Source organism: Solanum pennellii, chromosome 5 (assembly GCF_001406875.1).
Source record: "Solanum pennellii chromosome 5, SPENNV200".
NCBI lineage: Eukaryota > Viridiplantae > Streptophyta > Magnoliopsida > Solanales > Solanaceae > Solanum > Solanum pennellii.
This window is the reverse complement of record NC_028641.1, coordinates 34217383-34237627: the sequence shown is the minus strand read 5'-3', so window position 1 is coordinate 34237627 and position 20245 is coordinate 34217383. Positions and strand designations below refer to the sequence as shown.

General features: G+C 38.3%; 1 protein-coding gene across 2 annotated transcripts; it reads left to right on the top strand.

The window, feature by feature from the left end:
* The first annotated feature begins 1924 nt into the window (after positions 1–1924).
* Positions 1925–8344, top strand: LOC107019050. 2 transcript variants are annotated; one of them, XM_027916956.1, is made up of 2 exons: positions 1925–2394; positions 4219–8344. In XM_027916956.1, exon 2 carries the CDS (start codon positions 7756–7758, stop codon positions 8215–8217), a length of 462 nt encoding a protein of 153 aa, XP_027772757.1. In that variant the 5' UTR covers positions 1925–2394; positions 4219–7755; the 3' UTR covers positions 8218–8344. The 2 variants fall into 2 exon arrangements, with proteins under 2 accessions (XP_027772757.1, XP_027772756.1); XM_027916955.1 differs by having other exon boundaries at positions 1925–2403.
* Positions 8345–20245: the final 11901 nt, after the last annotated feature.

Below are 20245 nucleotides of genomic sequence, written 5' to 3'. Positions count from 1 at the left end.
TAGTATGAGAATTTGTGAGTTGTTGAGGATGAACCCTCCATGTTTCACTAGTTCAAGTACCAGTGAGGATCCAGAAAACTTTATTAAGGAGCTGCAAAAGGTATTTGATGTCTTGCATGTCAGTGACAGTGAAAGGGTTGAACTTACTGCATTTTAAATGAAGGGTGTTTATAGGATTTGGTTCGATCAATGAAAGAAGAACTGAGTTAAGGATGTACCACCTGCTAGTTGGGCTTGTTTCTAGGACGCCTTCTTGGGGCGTTCCTTTTCCTGAAAACTAAAAAAGGCTATGGTAAGAGAGTTCATCACACTTAATCAAGATTCCATGAGTGTTCATTAGTATGGGTTAACATTCGCCCAAATGTCTCATTATGCTCCTGAGCTGGTTGTAGATATGAGGAGTATAATTAGTCAGTTTGTTGTTGGGTTGTCCAGTCTATCTAGCTCAGAGGGCAGGGCACCAATGCTAATTTGGGACATGGATATATCAATGTTAATGTTATATGTGTAACGGGTTGAGGAAAAGAACTTGAGAGATAAAGAAGAGTTTAATAACAACAGAGCTAAGATAGGGTATGAGTCCAGGAAACTAAATAGTAATGTTAAATGGTCATCCTTCAATAGAAACAAAAGGGATTTGTTAAATCATCTGCTAGTCCACCTGCACCTAAAAATAAGAGTGAGTACAACATTTAGAATTTTAGAGCCAAACCTGCATATTCTCAGGGTAGTGTGGCACAAAGAGGTGATAAGCCTCACGGATGCGCTAAGTATGGTAGGAACTACTCAGGGACATGTCCTAACAGCTCCACTAGTTTCTTCAAATGTGGTTTGAATTGTTACATGACAGAATGTCCAAAGAACAAGCAGGGTTGTGGTAATGGGCATTAGAGCCTAGTCTTCTTCAATTGCTTCACTAGACAGAGTTACACCTAGAGGAGCTACTTCAGGTATTGGTGGAGGATCAAACCGCCTACATGCTATCACCATTTGCTAAGAGAAAGAGGATACTTCAGATGTTGTCAGTGGTATGATCCTAGTCTTTAAATATAATGTTTATGTTTTGCTAGATCTAGCGGCAAATTTATAATTTAACTCCATATGTTACTGTGAATTTTAATTCTATTCCTGATAAACTTACTGAATATTTCTATGTTTCGACATACGTTTGTCAGTCTATTCTAGTAGACAGAGTCAATCGTGATTGTCCCATTTTCGTCAATCATAAGAGTACTATTGACGCCCAAATTTTGACCTCCACGATATAATTAACTAGAGAGCTTCTCGAGTTTAATATAAGGTTTTGACACTTCTGATATTGTTTTAGCAAGTGTATATGTCTTATATAATTATTCATATAGCTTTTTAAATTTTATTAATTTTCAAAAATTGAAAATAATATTAAGAGTAATACTTGGTTTTGTAGGGATAATGCACAAGTACCCCCTCAATCTATGCGCGAAATCTCAGAGACACACTTATACTATATAAGGTCCTATTACCCTCCTGAACTTATTTTATTAATAATTTTCTACCCCTTTTCGGCCTACGTGGCACTATCTTGTAGGCCCAACGTTGGTTGACTTTTTTTAAAACTAGTGCTACGTATGCTAAAAAGGGGTAGAAAATTACTTATAAAATAAGTTCAGGTGGGTAATAGGACCTTAGTATAGTATAAGTGTGTCTCTCGAATTTCGGGTATAGGTTGAGGGGGTTACTTGCGCATTTTCCCGGTTTTATATAAATACTTGGTTAATTATTCTAGCATATATTTTGAATCATTATTTTATTTTTGAATTAATTATTTTTATTTTTTAACATTATGAAGCTTGTTAATTAATTATATTAGTTCGTCTTATTTTCAAACTTGAATCAAATTGGCCAATTACATTTTTATTTGACTAAATTGGTAACTTTCTTAATTAGAAGACCAATTTTAGGCTATTTATTGGTCAATTTCCAATAATCGATCTTTTTCCCCATTTCCAATGTTTTAGAAGCCGAATAATCTCCTCCTCGACCTCTTCTTTTTGCCAAATTAGACCTCCCCATTCAATTCAAATCTCCCAGGCCTATATCCCTTTTATTCGTCCCAGCCCACTACAAGCAAAATCAGTAGCCCCCTTCATTTCAATATCAAAATATCCAGTCGACCCTGCCCCCCCCCCCTTTCCCTTTCAGCAAGAGAAACCCAGTACTCCACGCGCAATAATTCCGATGGAGTGAGAAGCAGTGATAGCGCAGAACAGGATAAACCCATTTTTTCTACTTTTTTCTTCACGCGCGAGGACAACTGGCTTTTGTCCTTTGCCCTTGCAGGTCGTACGTCGCAACAATTTGCAGCAGAGCAGAAGCGCGCCTTGGTCCTTGTAGCACAGGATCAAGCCACGCAAGGTAATGAAGGTATTGGTTTGATCCGAGCCATCGGCGGATTTATATCCGTTCAATTTGGGGAGAATCGTCTAGAATATTCTTTTAAGGATAGAATTCAGATTTTGAGCAAAAAAAAAACCCATGTCGACTTGAATCTGATCTTGGATCCCTTTTTCTCGTTCATCTTGAACCCTAACTCTTTCTATATATATTTGTTTTCTGTGTTGATGAGAGGAGGTTTTTTTTTTGGAAATTCGAAAATTTTCGAAAGAAAAAAGAATATTGAGAGCTCTTGGTTGATAAAAGAGAAAATTCTTTCTGAGTGCGTGAGAGGTCAGAGATTTCAACTAAAAGTTGAGTCTGAAAAATCTTGTTGAAGAAAAGAGGGTGTGAGGAAGTATTTTTAATACACATTCGGTATTTGGTAGCGAAGGAGAAAACACATTTCAAAATTTAAGTTCAATATTCCGCTCATGTTTTTCTCGTTGGCTGCCCCCATTCTTATGTTTTTCTGTGGTGGAGGTGCTAACTCTTAGCTTGTTTCTCGTCTCATTCGCTTCCTATAAAGATGTAACGCTTCTGCTCCTAGTTTCTACTCTCCGCCTTTTCCTCTATTTCGTCTGATGGTGCCGAAATTGATTGTGTCGATCGTTGCCTGATTATTTTTGTGTGACTGATGTAGTTTACATATGAAATATATGATCTGGATTGTTCTCTCAAGTTAGTCATATTATTATTTTGAGATCCCTTAAAACTTGGCTAACATAATTGCTTGTCTTGTTTCCTCTAAATATTATTTAGCACATGTAGTCATACTTGTCATCTGTTTAGCCTCTTCTTTTTTTTTATATCTAATGAGGATCTGGATGTTAGTCTTCAATTTCTTCTGCTATCTTAGTATCGTTTTCTTAAAAGGTTTAGCATAGAAGTTGTAAAAGTTCACTTTAGTATCAAATACTCTCTTTCCCTCTTTCTTGAATGTGTAGAGTATAATATTTTTTAGTTGGAGTTCATCTATCGAAAAAAATGCTCGACCTTTCTCTTATCCACGTCTAAATTTCTGCGAAATAGTTGTACAACTGGATATTTTGTTCACTATTTTCCCTGTGTCCGAAATGCCCTAGTTTAGCCTATCGATGCAAAGTTTTCTTAGTGTCGTTGTTGAATTCTTTGTCTCATTTTTATAAAATGGCTTTCTTATTATTATATAGTCTAGGTAAACATGCCTAAAAATCTCCTCCTTTATTTATGTCTAAAATTTTACGAAAAGTAGTAGCTTATTTGTAATTTTGTTTCTTTTAGTGACGAGCTCATATCCAAAATGCTCAAGTTTACTCTATTAATTCATGAGTTTACCATGGCCTTCGTTAAATTTCGCATTGCATTTCAATTCAATTGCATGTTTTCCTACAATTCACTAAAAATTCTCTAGTTAATTCCTCTTTGTCATTTGGTTTTGTGGCCTACAACTACTAGTTGTTAAGTTTTAAAGTCTTGTTTAGTTGAGCGTATTTTTTTTACCACTAAGCAGTGAGTTTTAATATGTTCATTTGTTGTCTTTAGTTTATTTCTCTAGAAATATGCTCTATTATTCGGGTATTAGCCCAAATACAGTAGCTCGCTTTGATTTCTTATTAGCTAAAAGTCGTACTTCGATTTTTATCTTTACGAGATTATTGTCACAATCGCCTCAGTTGCTAGTTGAAATTATTTAATGCCTCTAACAAAGAATAAAAAAAAAATAGTGATTTTTAGCCTGTTTCAATATTTCTTTATATTAATTGACTGAGTTGTTACTTACATTTCATTCATTTTGTTTGCATGTAAATACGTGGATCCATGAAGCCTGTCCTCATATTTTATTGGTCCACATGGGCCCATATTTCCACATTCGAATAGATCCCTTAGAAGCCGATGAATAGGTCCCTAAATTTGAAGAATATGGAGTCAAACCAAAGAGTTGAAGACTCAAGCTAAAAGCTCAAATTTATTTTTTTACTAAGCCTTGTAGTTTGTTCTTTTGGGCTTAAGCGCTTGTCTATTTTTATTTTCTGAATGACTATTATTATTGTATTTTTAGTCTAGGACAGGTCCAAATGAAAATGGGTCGAAAAACCAAAAAAGTCAAATGGGTTAAAACCAAAAGATAAGTGGGTCCAATACTAGTAAAGGCAAACAGATTATCCGGTTTTGGATCCAAATCTCTCTCCCTCTCTCTCTTTACTTGCTTTTTATTGGTTAGTTCTAAAGGTTAGGAAAATCCAACTCCCCACAAAACACCACTTTGATTTTAAGACTCAATCAAATCAAGTAAACTGCCTAAAATATTTTACAAATTAAAATTGACTTAGATAAATAGTTTTCTCTTTCAAACAAATTCCAAAATGATTTTCTTGGCTTTCTTTTTTCAAACAACTCTAAAGATTATTTTTATCACAATTGTAAGTCTTATCCAAATATAAAGTTAGTTGTCGGATAGCCATAATTAAGCGGAACGTCTTAGGTGCTTTCAAAATCTTCTAAGACGTTAATAAGAATCCCTGAACCCTTTTAAATAGTTTCAAATGATTTTATCTGTTTAAGTCTTTTGAAAATAAAGGTTTTCTTGTTTTTTCTCAAAATAAATGGCTTCTCTAAACAGTTGAAAACTCTTCAAAACGAATGTTTTTTCTCTCGATAAAATAGAAAGGGCGACTCTTCTAGGGAGTTTGGAAGGTTCTACCCTTAAAACTAACATTATTTTGCTATAATTGTTTAATTGTTTACTTTATTATTATAAATTGCTGCATTTTTTCATGGCATATTTCTGCCAATAGGCAAGTAGTATGCATTAGAAAAATGGAAGTTACGTGGTTTTCCACGGCTTTCATAAAAAATACACAAAATTCATTTGGCAGTATCAAGCAAATAATCGGAATGAGGTCATCCGACGTTGTTTGATATCTTCACCCCGATATTTGTCCGACCCAGGTAACCATCAACTTGAAACCTATTCTAGTAAGCCTAGGCTAGAGCAAAACCAAAACCAAAAATTAAGCATTATCCTAAGATGGCTTAATACCCAATGTGTATTAAGTCCATTTAGTAGAAAAACGCCAAAATAGTGTCTAAGGTCTTCGACCTCATGACACATCCTATTATTTGACATTTGAATTATGTACGTGTGAAAACCAATTTTGGGTGGGTAAACCTAACTAGCTTATATTTTATAGATATGGATCGTTTTCCAAAGTTTGATATGGTCATATCAGTGCCACCTCAACTCACGATATGGTAAAATAAACAAGACGAGGATCATAGAAGAACCCTCAACAACTACGTGGATGCTCTGACTTAATTGATCGACATGAATGGTTGGCCAGCACTAATTGAGGTCCTTACGGGATATTAGGATAGCCAAAGGATGGTGTTTCAATTTGGAACCGCCGAAATTACCCCAACTTTGAAGGAGATCTGAGACTGTATAGACACAGTAGGTACTGGAATAGAAAGGAAAGCGAGAAAACAAGAAGACATCGTCATCCCTAATAAACCTTCTGTAAAAGATATTGCAGACTGGTTCGGGTTGCGGAAAGACTTTGCCTACTGGTGCCAAGAATCCCATGTATCATTCAGAGATCTTTACATCTGATTTAGACATGCAAGATTCTACTCCACTTACAACTGAGAGTTCAAGGTTTTTTACAGAGAATGGAACGAGATTCGTCCTCTAGCATTTGCTGTAGCTTTATTGGGAACAGTGGTATTTCGACATGGTCCAAATCTGAGTATCAATACAGGAGTTATAACGCTCGTGCATACCTTTTTCAAAAGGTATGAAACCAAGGGACAACAAAGTACTATCCTATAGCTCCGGTCATCCTGTCCGATATGTATCGAGCCCTGGGAAAATGCAAAGAGGGACATCGATACTTTCAAGGATGTAACTTTCTCCTTCAATAGTGGATCCTCATCCATTTAGCGAAGGGCGCTGGGACTCGGGAGCTGCATACTCTTGACAACAACAACACCCTTAAAGATTTGAATGACATCTTGTACTGGGCGAATATGGACAATCGGAGAACAAAGGGGAGATGATCTCAAATTTTCTATGAATTGAGAGAAGAGGATCTACAATGGATTCTTGACCATTTTATCTCCAAAAAAGTCATCGTGGAGAGTTGCAGACAGATTGTGCTTCCTCTCCCAGGTATTCGGGGAATTTACCCTTATGCACCCTTTCGAGTCTTGCGATTGTTTGGGAGGAGACAGACTGTACCCAAAGAAGCATACTATGGCGCTTATGTATATGATATTAGAGATGATAGAGTGCACGACACGACTTAAATATTAAGAGAATGGAAAAATGCCAAGCGTATGGATAAAGACACCATCTCCCTTGACTGATTCAATGCTGGATATGACGAGAGTTACAAAGAATGGCTGAAGAAGGACATACAAAACGTCTCCTCCAAAACCCCGCACAGCTTTCGCAGTGTAACAGACAGAGAAGTAGTGTCCGAGCTACAAGAGGTAAAGAAAGAGGCCCCAAGAGGTGTATGGTAAGTTAGTCGACAACCAAGATACTCTTGAGAGGGTAACTCAAGAAGTGGAAAGACTTAGGCATGGTTATGATTCTTCCCATACCTGGATCAAGGAGAAAATTGAGAGGATGCGATACGAAAGCTTGGAAGACAAAGGACGCCTGGGTGAAGGATTCTTGTTGATGTTAAGATATATGTTTCAGCAATACAAGACTCAGGGGGACAGCGACGGAGCAAGATCATCTGGAGCAGCATAGTGGACTTCGCCCCTACGTGGTTTTTATATGTATTTATGTTGTTTTATCCCCTGTGCGGGCCTGCCTTTATTGCACTTTTATATGGCCCCTGCGTGGGTTCATCTTTAATATTTTATCCTCTATTTTCCCCTTTTGTGAACATTACTATTCACTAGTGAAATTTATTTTGGGGGGAATTGTTTATTTGGTTCAAATTCACACGCACATCATTCAAATACGCTAGGCCTACCCTTGGCACAAAAGGGTCCATATGTATGTGTTAGGACGCGATATATGTGTGTTTAACTGCTTATGTGTTATTTTGCTATGAATGAGGATATCATAAACCCACTCCTATCCAGAAATTTCTAAAAGAATATACAGAAGTCACTATTACAAATGTCCGACCAAAACTTTTTGAGTCTTAAGTTTATCATTCAAAAGACAAATCCCATCTCCAAACCCTAAAACACTATTCTACCATCTCAGGAAAGGCAAAAAGTCACTGCTATCGACAAGGATAAGAACATCCGGATGGAACTCACTGGAAAGAACCACAGACAAAGACCAAACAGATCACTCGAGAAAGTCAAGAATCCAAGTAGGAAGGGCTCAGAGTCGACATGGCCACTGCAATTAATGAAGCTGCAACCCTGACGCTGGATGAGGATCTAGCGTCACAGATGAAGAGAAAGAAATATGTTGAGATGGAGACAGAGGATATGCGAGAGAAGTTGGACATGCTCCAATTGAAAGTGCAAGAAAGAGAAGCGAGAGAGGCGAGGATAGAATTGGAGACTGCCGCTCTGTTAGCTAAAAGCATGTCCCTTGATGAAGAGCTGACAGTGGAAATGGAAGAATTCGTCTCTATGAGAGAAAGGATGGACGCACTGAGGAGGAAGAACAAAGCCTACCATAGCAACATGATTGATAAACTTCGGAAAAAAGGCAAAAAATACCACGTCTACGAGCAAGGAGTCAATGGTGGTCCCAATAAAGCTCACCCTGAAGCGACTGAGGAAGACGACGACGAGGAAATCGTCTACAAACCTCTTTTCTTAGGCCGTCCAAAGGGAGGAGATTAATGTTGAAACAAGAAGGCAAATGACTAACGTGTCATCATCATTTTATCGTTAAAAAATCTCTATTGTTGCCTTTCAATTTCCTTGAAATATCAATGAATGAATGAATATATTTTATTTTTTACTCGAACTATGTTGGGCCTGAATTCAACTTGCGAGATACGTAGGCAGCCTCTTCAGGACCAGCCCCTATCTTTAAAAACATTCATTCTCCCCTTTTATGTTACTAAAAGATACGAAGGCCAAATCAATAGACGTCATAGAGCAGCTACAAGAAGACTGTACCTCAACGTGATTTAGCATTTCTGAGATAGTGTCAAAAACTAAAACAAGCAAACTCCTTCTTTTAAAAAAATGTGTTTCCATCCTTAATCGTGAGTTTAAGATATCCTCAAACAAAGCAATTTGTTTTTTTATCTTCTCTCTATGTGATATTATGTTTTTTATATTCTGAATCTGCACTGACAAGTCTGCCTTTGAGTTGTTTTCCTTCTCAAGTACTTTGAAACTGATTTGTGTCGATCAAAAGCTGCTAGATCATCCCTATTTCACAAGATCAAAAGGACCCGCAGATTCCTTCCTAAACAAACGTCAGACAAAGAAAAGACTGTTTGGGGGATAATAACGAAGAAGTGAGACTTAATGATGTTGTGGTGGCTCAACCCACCATAGTGGACCAGAACGAGTTAATTTTGTAGCTGATGCAACATATTGCAGAGATGAGGGTAGAGATGCAAAGGAGACAGGATCTGCCTCCACCGGGTTTTACCACTAACGCTGCTGATCGAAGACCTCCAATTTACTTCACTTCCTCAAATATTGATCCAACCCAGAACAATCCATCTAGACCTGCTCAAAACCCGTCGATTATAGATATGACTACCCAAAATCCTCAATATGCTTCCGTATCTTACCAAACTCTACCTCCTCCTCAAAACAACAAACCCCAAATGCCACCCCATCCTCAAAATACCCACCATCAAACTGCTGCTCCACGGTAAAATCAAAACCAAAAACAAAACCAAAATACTTTCAATCCCCAAACACCCCACCACCACTTAAATCAGAATAGAAATCCTCATACATACCCACAAAATTATCAAACCGCTCGAAATGCTCAGAGTCCCTCTGTCGCTCCACTTTTACCAAAAGACCCACTTTCTGAATTCCCGTTCCTGCCGAGCACAATGTGCATTGTTCTGAGCTGGACCATTATGAGGATCAGTAAAAGGAGTGGAGGGTAAAGTAAGAGGTGAATGTCGACATAAAACAAGAGATCAAGAAGGCCATGAAGGAGCTCCAATGCATCCCTGATATCGCCAGGATTAGTTATGAAGAGTTATGTATTCATCCGAATTTGGACCTTCCAGAAGGGATCAAGATCCCGAAGTTTGACACCTTCGAAGGAGTGGGCAATCCTATGGCTCACTTGACAGCCTACTGCGACCAGCTCGTTGGAGTTGGAAGGGATGAAACTTTACTGATGCGGCTCTTCAGCCGAAGACTGTGCAAAGAAGCTCTTGAGTGGTTCACATCGCATGAAACCAGGCAATGGCCCAGCTAGAATACATTGGCCAAAGATTTTATCGATTGATATTCTTACAACGTAGAAATTGTTCCAGAACGATACTCTTTAGAAAGATGAAGAAAAAATTAACCGAGAGCTATAGGGAGTTGATGCGCTCAAACTTACTTGTCAAATAAGAAGTAAAGCGGTCGTGTCAAGTAAATAACCCAACTAATGAGGTTGGGATCGATCCCACGAGGAAAATAGTTTAGACTTAACTTCTATCTATTATTACTATTGTTCAGTCAATTACTTCCTTGGAAATCATAAATGATAAAAAGTGGGGTTTCTATTCCTAAATAAATGAAAATAACTAGCGAAATTAAAGGAGACAACTAACAGCTTCGAATGTTGGAGTTTAATCAATTAATCAAAGTAACTAGGGTTTACGTGTTCCCCACAGGTTCATAACTTGATAATTCTAACTCTAACAATTCTTTCCTAGTATCTTGCATGCAAAGTGATAAGTTATGTATTTCAAAATCATTGGTCCGGCATCTAGAAAATTTCACTCAGCACCTTGGTCCGGCTACGTGTGTTGCTATACTATCCCTTATCTTTACCTCATATTAAGCATCGTATTCGATATTTGACTAAGTTATTACCTCGTACCAATCAATACTAGACTATTAGATAGTATACACTAAATTTATGTTGATAATTCTTTTCCTCTTATCTACCTCCTTGGTCCGGCAAGTAGCATTAAGGCGAGTTCTAACGTTGGCCATCCGTTAAAAAGACTTCTAAGCGAAAGAATTATCAATACATGCAAGACACTATTCTAGAATTGTTATTTAAGTTAGATTTTACCTCATTATTCGCCTATGGTTCCCACAACCCTAGTAATGGAGTTTAGTTACCCATAGTCATAATCACAATATTCAAATATATGATATAAGAATTCATGCACTTACTTCAATGAGAATAGTAAAATCCGAAAGTTCACTTGATTAATCAACAAAAATCACAAACAATCAATTATTGAAATTAATTGAATAACAAAGAGTCTAACAAAGAATCTAAAAATAATAAAGGGTCTAACAATAATCAAGGGCCTAACCAAATAATCCAGAGTCTAACCTCAAAAATGAGGTTTTTCGAACTACTTATAAAAAAATAAAAACCTAATTACATAAGGACTCTATTTGCTGGATATCTGTCAAAACGTGGCTGGATCGACGGACATCGCGATGGATCGTCGTGGTCAGAACGGACCGTCATGGACTCCGTCGTCCCATACTTGATGCAATTTCTTCTGCTTCTCTCTTCATTACCCTGGACGGCAGGTATGACGGATCGTCACAGGCACAACGGTCCGTAGAGGGTCTCCATTCCAAAACACTTGAACTCTTCGAATATGGGTACTGGAACTACTTCTTTGAACTTTATGACGAACCTGCAGGACGGACCGTAATGGATATGATGGTCCGTCTCGCTCTGCGTAACCCCATACTTGGTCAGACTTCCCCATCTTCCTTCAGCAGCTGCACTACGCTGCAACCTACGGACCGTCACAAGCATGACGGGCAGTCACAAGCTCCGTAAGTCTCTTCTGCATTTCTTCGCTCAAAAACCTCCGCATTCATCTTTGGAAAGATTTTCTGCATATAAGGAGAAACTTATATAAAAAATTAGCACAAAAAGGCTTTTGGACACACTAAATTTAAGGAAAAAGTATTAATAATACCGTGAAACCACGGTATATCAGGAGTTTGCCTATAGGTGGAGAAAAGAAGCGGCAAGAGCATGAATATTGTGATAGAATTATGTTGCTCATTGGAGCAAAGTTTTCCGAGATAGTCAAGATTGGTGATACTATCGAGGACGGTTTAAAATCAGGAAAGATAGCCCGTGTAGCCGCATCGCTTGGATCTTCAGGGTTGTTGAAAAAGAAAAGAGAGGAAATCGTTGTTGTTTCATACGGGGGAAAGAGAACCCCTAGAAGCTCGTCATATTCCCAAGGTTGTTCCTGGCCTTGTCAAAACTCCCACTAAGCTTGCTACACAAAAGCTAGTCATCCCAGATATCCTCCAATTTATTAGAATGCTACCTCCATTTATCGAAACGTCCAAGCTCCATTATACCAATGTCCACCCCCAAATTACCAAAATCCATCTCCCAATTACCAAAATCATCCTCCACCCTACCAAATTCCATCTCCCTACCGAGGTGTTGCTCCAATCTGCACTAACGTGCAGTCGATCTATGGAGCACCCCCTCCTGTTTATCAAGTCCAAGCTCCACTATACCAAAATTCTCCTCCTAATTACAAAGCTCCATCGCCAAACTACCAAACAAATCCATATCCCAGAAGCCAAGCTCCCCGCCCAAATACTAGAAGTTATCAACAAGTTCCTCCTCCTCAACAAGGCAGTTATGACACTCCCCGACCCAGATATGAGAAGAAGTTTTCAAGGAACATCACTGCGCTCGCGGAAAGACGAACAAAGCTATACGAGCGGTGGTTGCGGCCAGATACATCCACCCTGTGGCGCCCAAACCCGTGGATGTTAATTCAAAATTCTACATACCTGATCAAAGATGTACTTATCATTCCAAAAGTGTTAGGCATGATACTGAGGATTGCATCAACCTCAAGCACAAATTTAGGATTTGATTGACCAAGAGGTAGTCTCTCTCCAACCAGCGGCAAAAAATGTCAACACCAACCCTTTGTAGAATCATGGGGGCAGCAATGTCAATATGATCGAGACAGACGATGACTGGTGTGGATGTCAATTCAAATTTTTGAAAAGGCTGTAGCTTCTTTGAGCATCAAAGAAAAGTAAGAGCTCGTTATTCCGACACCCGCAAAGGTTGTTGCTTTGGTGCCATCAAAAACTCTCATCAAGCCTAAGTTCGTTTTTGAAACTGCTGCTGCTCAAGGCATGACTAGATCCTGAGATGTTACACTCCTGACAAGCTTGCTCTTGGAGAAGGATCAGACTAAAAGATCAATAAGCAAAGGAGAAGCGGATGAATCATTGATGAGATATTGCGAGGTACAGATTCCTACACGGTGGAGCTGGTAAATGCCACCAGTGGAGACTTGGACTCAGATAATCTCATGCCTGCCGTGTACAACATGATAGCCATTGTGATGCTGCAGAATTGTTTTGAACCAAGTTTTTGATAGGGAATAAATTCCCAAGGGATTATTGAGTCTATTTAAGTCCTCATCAAGGGAGTCAAATTATGTTTGGGGTACATCCATGCAGATGATGAATTGAAGACGAAGGAGAAAAATGATCAAGCATTGGCTAAGCCGATCCCACATTTGTATCAATCCTTCACAGTGTAGAATTATGTCGAGCCTGAAGACCTTGGGGAAGGAATCTTTGACCACTTCAAGGAGATCGATATTGTTATTAAGGAAGAGGTCGAGCTAGCTGCTATCCGCGATGCTGAGCTAGGAGAGATGCTGCGGAACTGGACCTTCACGCCCATCCTGATCCCCCGAACTCCTGAGTAGGAAGGCATCGCTTCATGCATATTAAAATCGATGGTAGTCAAGAAGAGGCCCGATACCCACCATTTTACATTTTCTTAATTGTTTGAATTTTCAAATTTTAATTGTGATGTTCAAAGAATGCAAAATGGCCCTATGCCATGGACAAAGTTTGCTTTGTTTTTAAATTTGAATGAAAGACTCTTTGTTTTCAAATTTATTTATTTAGTCTTTTATTATACTTTACATTCCTAACTTTGTCTGTTTAAAGTTTCAGTAATGTAAGTCTTAGACTTGCCAATGCCATGCCATGCCATGTTACAAGCTGAATGAATAAAATGAGGCTGGTAATGACGAGGTTGAGGATTACTAAGAAGAAAGTGAAGAACCAGAGTATGTTGCCTAGGAATTTTGGCAGTTCAAAAATCAGCATAAACCAAATCTAGAGGAAACTGAAATGGTAAATTTGGGGGATCCAGAATGTGTTAAAGAGGTTAAGATCAGCATCCACTTAAATGAAGCTCGGAGAGAAGGCCTGATTCATTTGCTTACTGAATATATCGATGTGTTCATTTGGAAAGTCGGTGACATGCAAGGGGTGAGTACCAATGTTGTATCTCATAAACTGCCGATTAACCCAGGGTTTGATCTGGTGAAGCTAAAAACTCAAAAATTCAAGCCTGAAGTGAGTTTAAATATTAAGGAAGAGATCACCAAGCAGATAGAGTCTCGATTGGTGGAAGTGACACAATATCCAACTTGGCTGGCCAATGTTTTTTCGGTCCCCAAAAAAGACGGGAAAATCACGATTTGTGTCGACTACAGAATCTCAACAAAAGTAGCCCGAAGGATAATTTTCTGTTGCCGAATATTCATATTTTGATTGATAACTATGCTAAGCATGTAATGCAGTCATTTGTGGATTTCTATGCAGGTTACCACCAGATTCTGATTGATGAGTAAGATGTAGAAAAGGCAATTTTTATTACAGCTTGGGGTGTATATCATTACACAGTGATGCCATTTGGCCTCAAGAATGCTGGTGCTACCTATATGAGGGCTATGAAGACAGTATTTCATGACATGATTCATAAGGAGATTGAAGTGTATGTGGATGACGTCATAATCAAGTCCCGCGAGATTTCAGACCACTTGACACATCTAAGGAAATTCTTTGATCATTTGTGTCGTTATAACTCGAAGTTAAGTCCCGCCAAATGCTCTTAAGGAGTTCCTGCCAGAAAGTTGTTGGGATTTGTAGTCAACAGAAGCGGTATTGAGCTCGAACCTTCTAAGATTAAAGCAATTCAAGAGATACCTCCGCCGAATATGAGAAAAGAGGTAATGAGTTTCTTAGGTTGGTTAAACTACATCAGTCAATTCATAGTTCAATCAATCGTGGTGTGTGAGCCTATTATCAAGTTGTTGAAGAAAGATGCCCCGACAAAGTGGACTGAAGAGTTTCAGACTGCTTTTGATGCTATCAAAAAAAATTTATCCAATCCACCGGTATTGGTTCCTCGGCAAGAAGGTAGTCCTTTAATGTTGTTGTTGTCTATCTCAGCTACTGCATTCGGATGCGTACTTGGTCAACACGACGAGACAGGAAAGAAAGAAAGGTCTATTTATTATATAAGACAGAAGTTTACTCCATATGAGTCTCGTTACACTTTGTTGGAGAGAACGTGTTGTACTTTGATGTGGCTTGCCCAGAAGCTGAGGCATTATTTGTCTTCTTATACTACATACCTCATTTCCAGAATGGATCAACTGAAGTATATCTTCCAGAAAGCGATGCCAACCGGAAAGTTAGCAAAGTGGCAAATGTTGTTGAGTGAATTTGACATTGTGTATGTGACTCAGAAAGCGATAAAGGCATAGGCTTTGGCTGATCATCTTGCAGAAAATCCCGTTGACGAAGAGTATGAACCACTTAAGAATTATTTTTTCACGATGAAGAAGTGTAATTTGTGGGTGAGGATATTTCTGAAGCATATCCAGTTTGGAGATTATTCTTTGATGAAACGGCAAATCATCAAGGTAAAGGTATTGTAGTAGTCTTAGTGTTAGAATCTGGTCAGCACTATCCCCTGGCGGCTAAGCTCCGATTTAATTTCACGAACAACATGGCCAAATATGAAGCTTGTATTCTTGGTTTAAAATGGCCATCGACATGAATATCTACGAGTTGTTGGTTATTGGAGATTCAGACCTTTTGATTCATTAAGTGCAAGGAGAATGGGCTGTGAAGAACCCAAAGATTATACCATACGTGCAATATGTGCAGAAGTTGTGCAAAAGGTTTCGTAAGATCAAGTTTAGGCAAACTCCCAGAATACAAAATGAGTTGGTCGATGCTCTGTCCACCATCGCTTTGATGATTAAACATCCGAATATAGATTATATTGATCCTCTAGATATAGAGTTGAAAAAACACCCAGTCCATTGTTATCATGTTGAAGCAAAACCGGACGGTTTGCCTTGGTATCTTGATATAAAGAAGTATTTGTAGTCTGAACTTATCCTGAAGATGCTACATCTAACCAAAAGAAGTTGATGCGCCATATGACTCTTAATTTATTTCTGAGTGGAGAAATCCTTTATAGGAGGACTCCAGATTTGGGTCTTCTCAGATGTGTCGATGTTGTTGAAGATATGAAGCTTATTGAACAGATACATGCTGGAGTTTGTGGCACGCAAATGAATGGTCTCACTTTGGCATGAAAGATCCTTCGAGCCGGTTATTTCTGTATGACTATGGGGAATGATTGTTGCAAGTTTGTGCAAAAATGTCGTAAATGTCAAGTGCATGGCGATTTGATCCGAGTGCAACCTCACGAACTTAACGCTATGAGTTTACCTTGGACATTTGTAGCTTGGGTTATGGATGTCATCGGTCCTATAAAGCCATCAACTTCAAATGGACACAGATTCTTTTTGGTTGCTATTGATTAATTCATTAAATGGGTGGATGCAGCTTCTTACAAGTCATTAAACAAGAAAGTTGTGGCAGATTTTGTTCCCAATAATTATATATGCAGGTTTGGAGTACCATAGTCGATCATAACTGATAATGGTGCAAATCTTAATAGTCACTTGATGAGAGATATATGTGAGCAATTTAAGATCACGCACCGCACTTCAACTGCTTATCATCCTCAAATGAATGGACCTATAGAATCTGCCAATATGAATATCAAGAAGATCCTGAGGAAGATGATTGACAATTAGCGAGGTTGGCACGAGATGTTGCCATATGCTTTATTGGGTTATCGAACGACTGTCAGAACGCCGACTGGAGCTACTCCGTACTTTTTAGTATATGGAACAGAAGCAGTCATACCCGCCGCGTTGAAATACCGTCCTTGAGAATTATCTAAAAAGCTGAGTTGATTAATGATGAATGGGTTAGCAAGAGAATTGATCAGTTGACCTTGATCGACGAGAAGAGAATGGTTTCTGTTTGTCATGGTCAACTATATCGACAGAGAATGATTTGATCTTTCCACAAAAGAGTGAGAAATAGAATTTTCGAAATTGGTCAGTTGGTCCTTAAGCGCATTTTCCTCATCAAGACGAATACAAAGGAAATTTGCACCAAATTGGCAAGGACCCTACATGGTTTGCAAGGTATTATAAGGAGGTGCTTTGGTCCTTTTGGAGATGGATGGCACCGCATGGCCGAAACCAATCAACTCGGATGCTGTCAAAAGATACAACGTGTGAAGCTTCGGTTTGCATTTCTGTTATTTACTTGTAATCGTTCCATTTTGCTTGTATTTTCTTTGTTTAAAATTTTATCCCTCTTGTAATGAACTTCGTCTGACCTGAATTCTCAAGAATTAGATACGTAGGCGGCCTATGTCCGCCTCGGTCACCCCTTTTTATCCTTTCTAATATTTCTTTGTATTTGAACTATGATCGACCTGAATTCTCAAGAATGCGATACGTAGACGGCCTGTGTCAGACTCGGTCTGTTTCTTTGTAAATTTCTTACTTTTGTTAACCTTTGAGGGAACTACGTTTGACCTGATTTCTGCCTTAACGGGATACGTAGGCGCCACAAGGGTCGGTCATATCTCCTATAAGATTCCTATTCCTCTTTACAATAGAAACAAGGACAGAATTTTAGAGAGGGACTCAAAAAATCTTGCGAGGAAGATTCTTCCTCAGCAAGTCAAGATGGGAGATACTTTGGGATTTGCAACTGGGACAGATTTTTTGAGAAGATCTAAAAAAATTCTGCGATCTACTCAGTTACAGTGGAAAGATAAGCAAGACAGTTAACTGGGACAGAAATTTTGAGGATGGCCTCAAAACTTCAGCATGGGGTTATCTGCAAGTCTGTAGTGACTCTGAAAACTCCCCAACGAATAATCAGATGAACCTCCAAGCATCAGTCTCAAAGAATTTTGTTAAGTTTGGTACGACATGACTTGGCAGTGACTTTTTTATCCAGATAATATTTCTCAAAAATTTGTTTCTCATAAATTTTCCCTGTTACGTTTCATTTGTTTTGGCATAAAATATTTTGTCTTTATATATCAAGGGTCGGGAGATCGGGAAATCAACCGGAGGTAGAAGGACAAGGAGAAGATAACTAAACCAATCAACAGATATCAGTTTGTTTTTAAAACTAACAATATTTCAGTGGACGCAAATTTATAGCTTTGCTCTGAAATCAACAAATTCCTCCGATGGATGAATATGGAGAAGTCAGAGGAGGAGAAAACTATCCCAGAATCAATAGTTTTCCTAGAAGCAGGAAGCATTTTATATCGCTTATGTCGGAGACTTGGGAATATGTATTTTTTATTTCAATCAATTTCTGAGAACATTAAGTTTATAAAGAACGTCCAGCTAGATTCGAAGGTGAAACAAGCGAAAATCTCACGGAAGAGTTTACGATTTCCGTAAAGGACGTCATTAGCATCATAATGTCGAATATGATATTATACACTACCCGTAGGGGTAAGTTATTTTATTGTCGATCAAGATGATATACTATCTGGAAGTCGTTCTATTGTTATCATCATTGGATATGATATGATTATCCAGAGAGCACGTAGAAGATTACTATGCTGCTCGATTGAAGCAATATCTTCATTTGGTACCAAGGATGACATCAAGAGTTAATATTCATGCATTGCTAGTCAATATACATGCATTGCGAGTCAACATGAATCGCGAGTTAATATCCATGCATTGCGAAAGATCATGCGTCGCAAGTCAATATCCATGCATAGCTGAAGATCATGCATCACGAGTCAATATCCATACATCGCGGAAAATCATGCATCGCGAGTTAATATTCATGCATCGCGAGTTAATATCCTAACGCCGCGAGAAGATTTTATACCTCACAGAAATTTATGCATCGCGAGAAGATTTAATACCTCGTAGAAATTTATGCATCGCAAGAAGATTTTGTACCTCGCAGAAATTTATACATCGCGAGAAGATTCCATACCTTGTTCAAATTTATGCATCACGAGAAGATTTCATGTCTCGTTGAAATTTATTCATCGCGAGAGGATCTCATACCTTGCAGAAAGTTATGCATCGTGAGAATATTTCATACCTCAAAGAAATTTATGCATCGCAGGAAGATATCCATGCCCCGCGAGAAGTCATGCACTGTCGGAAAAGGAAATGGGGTAGCCGAAGAGAAATATTTATCCATCGACATCAGATACATTCATTTTATTTATGATAAAAGTAAACATCAAAAAGAGCATCAAATACGGGACCAAGTGAAATATCAGCGCTACATCATCTTTCACTTATGTCTGCATCAGATGAAGAGAACATTGACATCAAGAAAAGTAGTGGCATTGCATCAACTTTTATTCGTGTTGACAGCACATGAAAAGTGCATTTAAGATTGCATTGCAAGCATAAGACATAAGCTTTATTTGCTTTACTTCCAACCGATCAAGGTGACGTCAAATGAAGAAGGAGAACAACTAAGTGTTGACACTGTAAAAGACAATGTCTCCCATGTAAATTGCATTTTAATGCTGACAAGTTTTATCTCATTCTTTGTCGAGAGCATCCGAAAGGATGAATTCTCCAAAATATACCACAGGTGCGGACGATATCAAAAAGAATGCAACACAACACGGTCCAAAGAGGAATGTCAAACTCTTAGGACGCGAGCAGAGGAGCGACTTCCACGACAATCAAACCACACCCTAATCATAAGCATGTGGGTTTTTCTTTCAGTTCTTCTATTTCGCATCCGGAAATTTAGGTATCACCGGAAGCAAATTTTGAATCTGATTGACAATGCACCAAGAGCCTTGGAAATTATGTCCGTGTGAGTTCTTAATTATGGGTGTGATTTTCAACACATTCATGACTAAGAGATTACACACCTCTTTTTCATACTCGATTTAATTTGTCACTCGTCCAGAACCAAAGGTTATCTAGCATATTAGATTTCCTTTTTTGACCGATTGAGTCAAACTACAAACAGCCTGATTCTTTAGCAATAAGGATATGTAGGCAAGCTAAACTCGGCTTTCTTCCAACAGTCGCTCTTCAATCTTATTCTCGAGCATCTCGGTCTTTTATAATTTGGTATCGGGATGTCTTTTGAATTCTTTCAAAAATTGTGCGTTAAATCAAACGTATTGAACTACAAGTGGCCTAAATTCTCATATAGCCTGAGATAGGTAGGAAACCCATTTTTGGGGAACGGCCACAATTCCTGAAGTCCGCACCCAGATCTTTTTTTTAAAAGATAATGTGATCGGTAAAAATTGTTTGGGTCAATTTCATTTTCCTCGAATTCCTTGCATCAATCCAAGTAAAATGAGGGACAATTGTTGACACACAAATTTTGACCTCCTCGATATAATTAACTAGCGAGCTTCTCGAGATTAAACAATTTAAAATAATTAAGTTTATAAATTAGTGTATATATATATATATATATGTATATATATATACATACAGATATATATATTATATACATACATACATACATATATATATATATATATATATATATA

Excerpts from the sequence above, each read along its gene's own strand:
- LOC107019050 (XM_027916956.1), top strand. The coding sequence starts at position 7,756 with ATGGCCACTGCAATTAATGAAGCTGCAACCCTGACGCTGGATGAGGAT.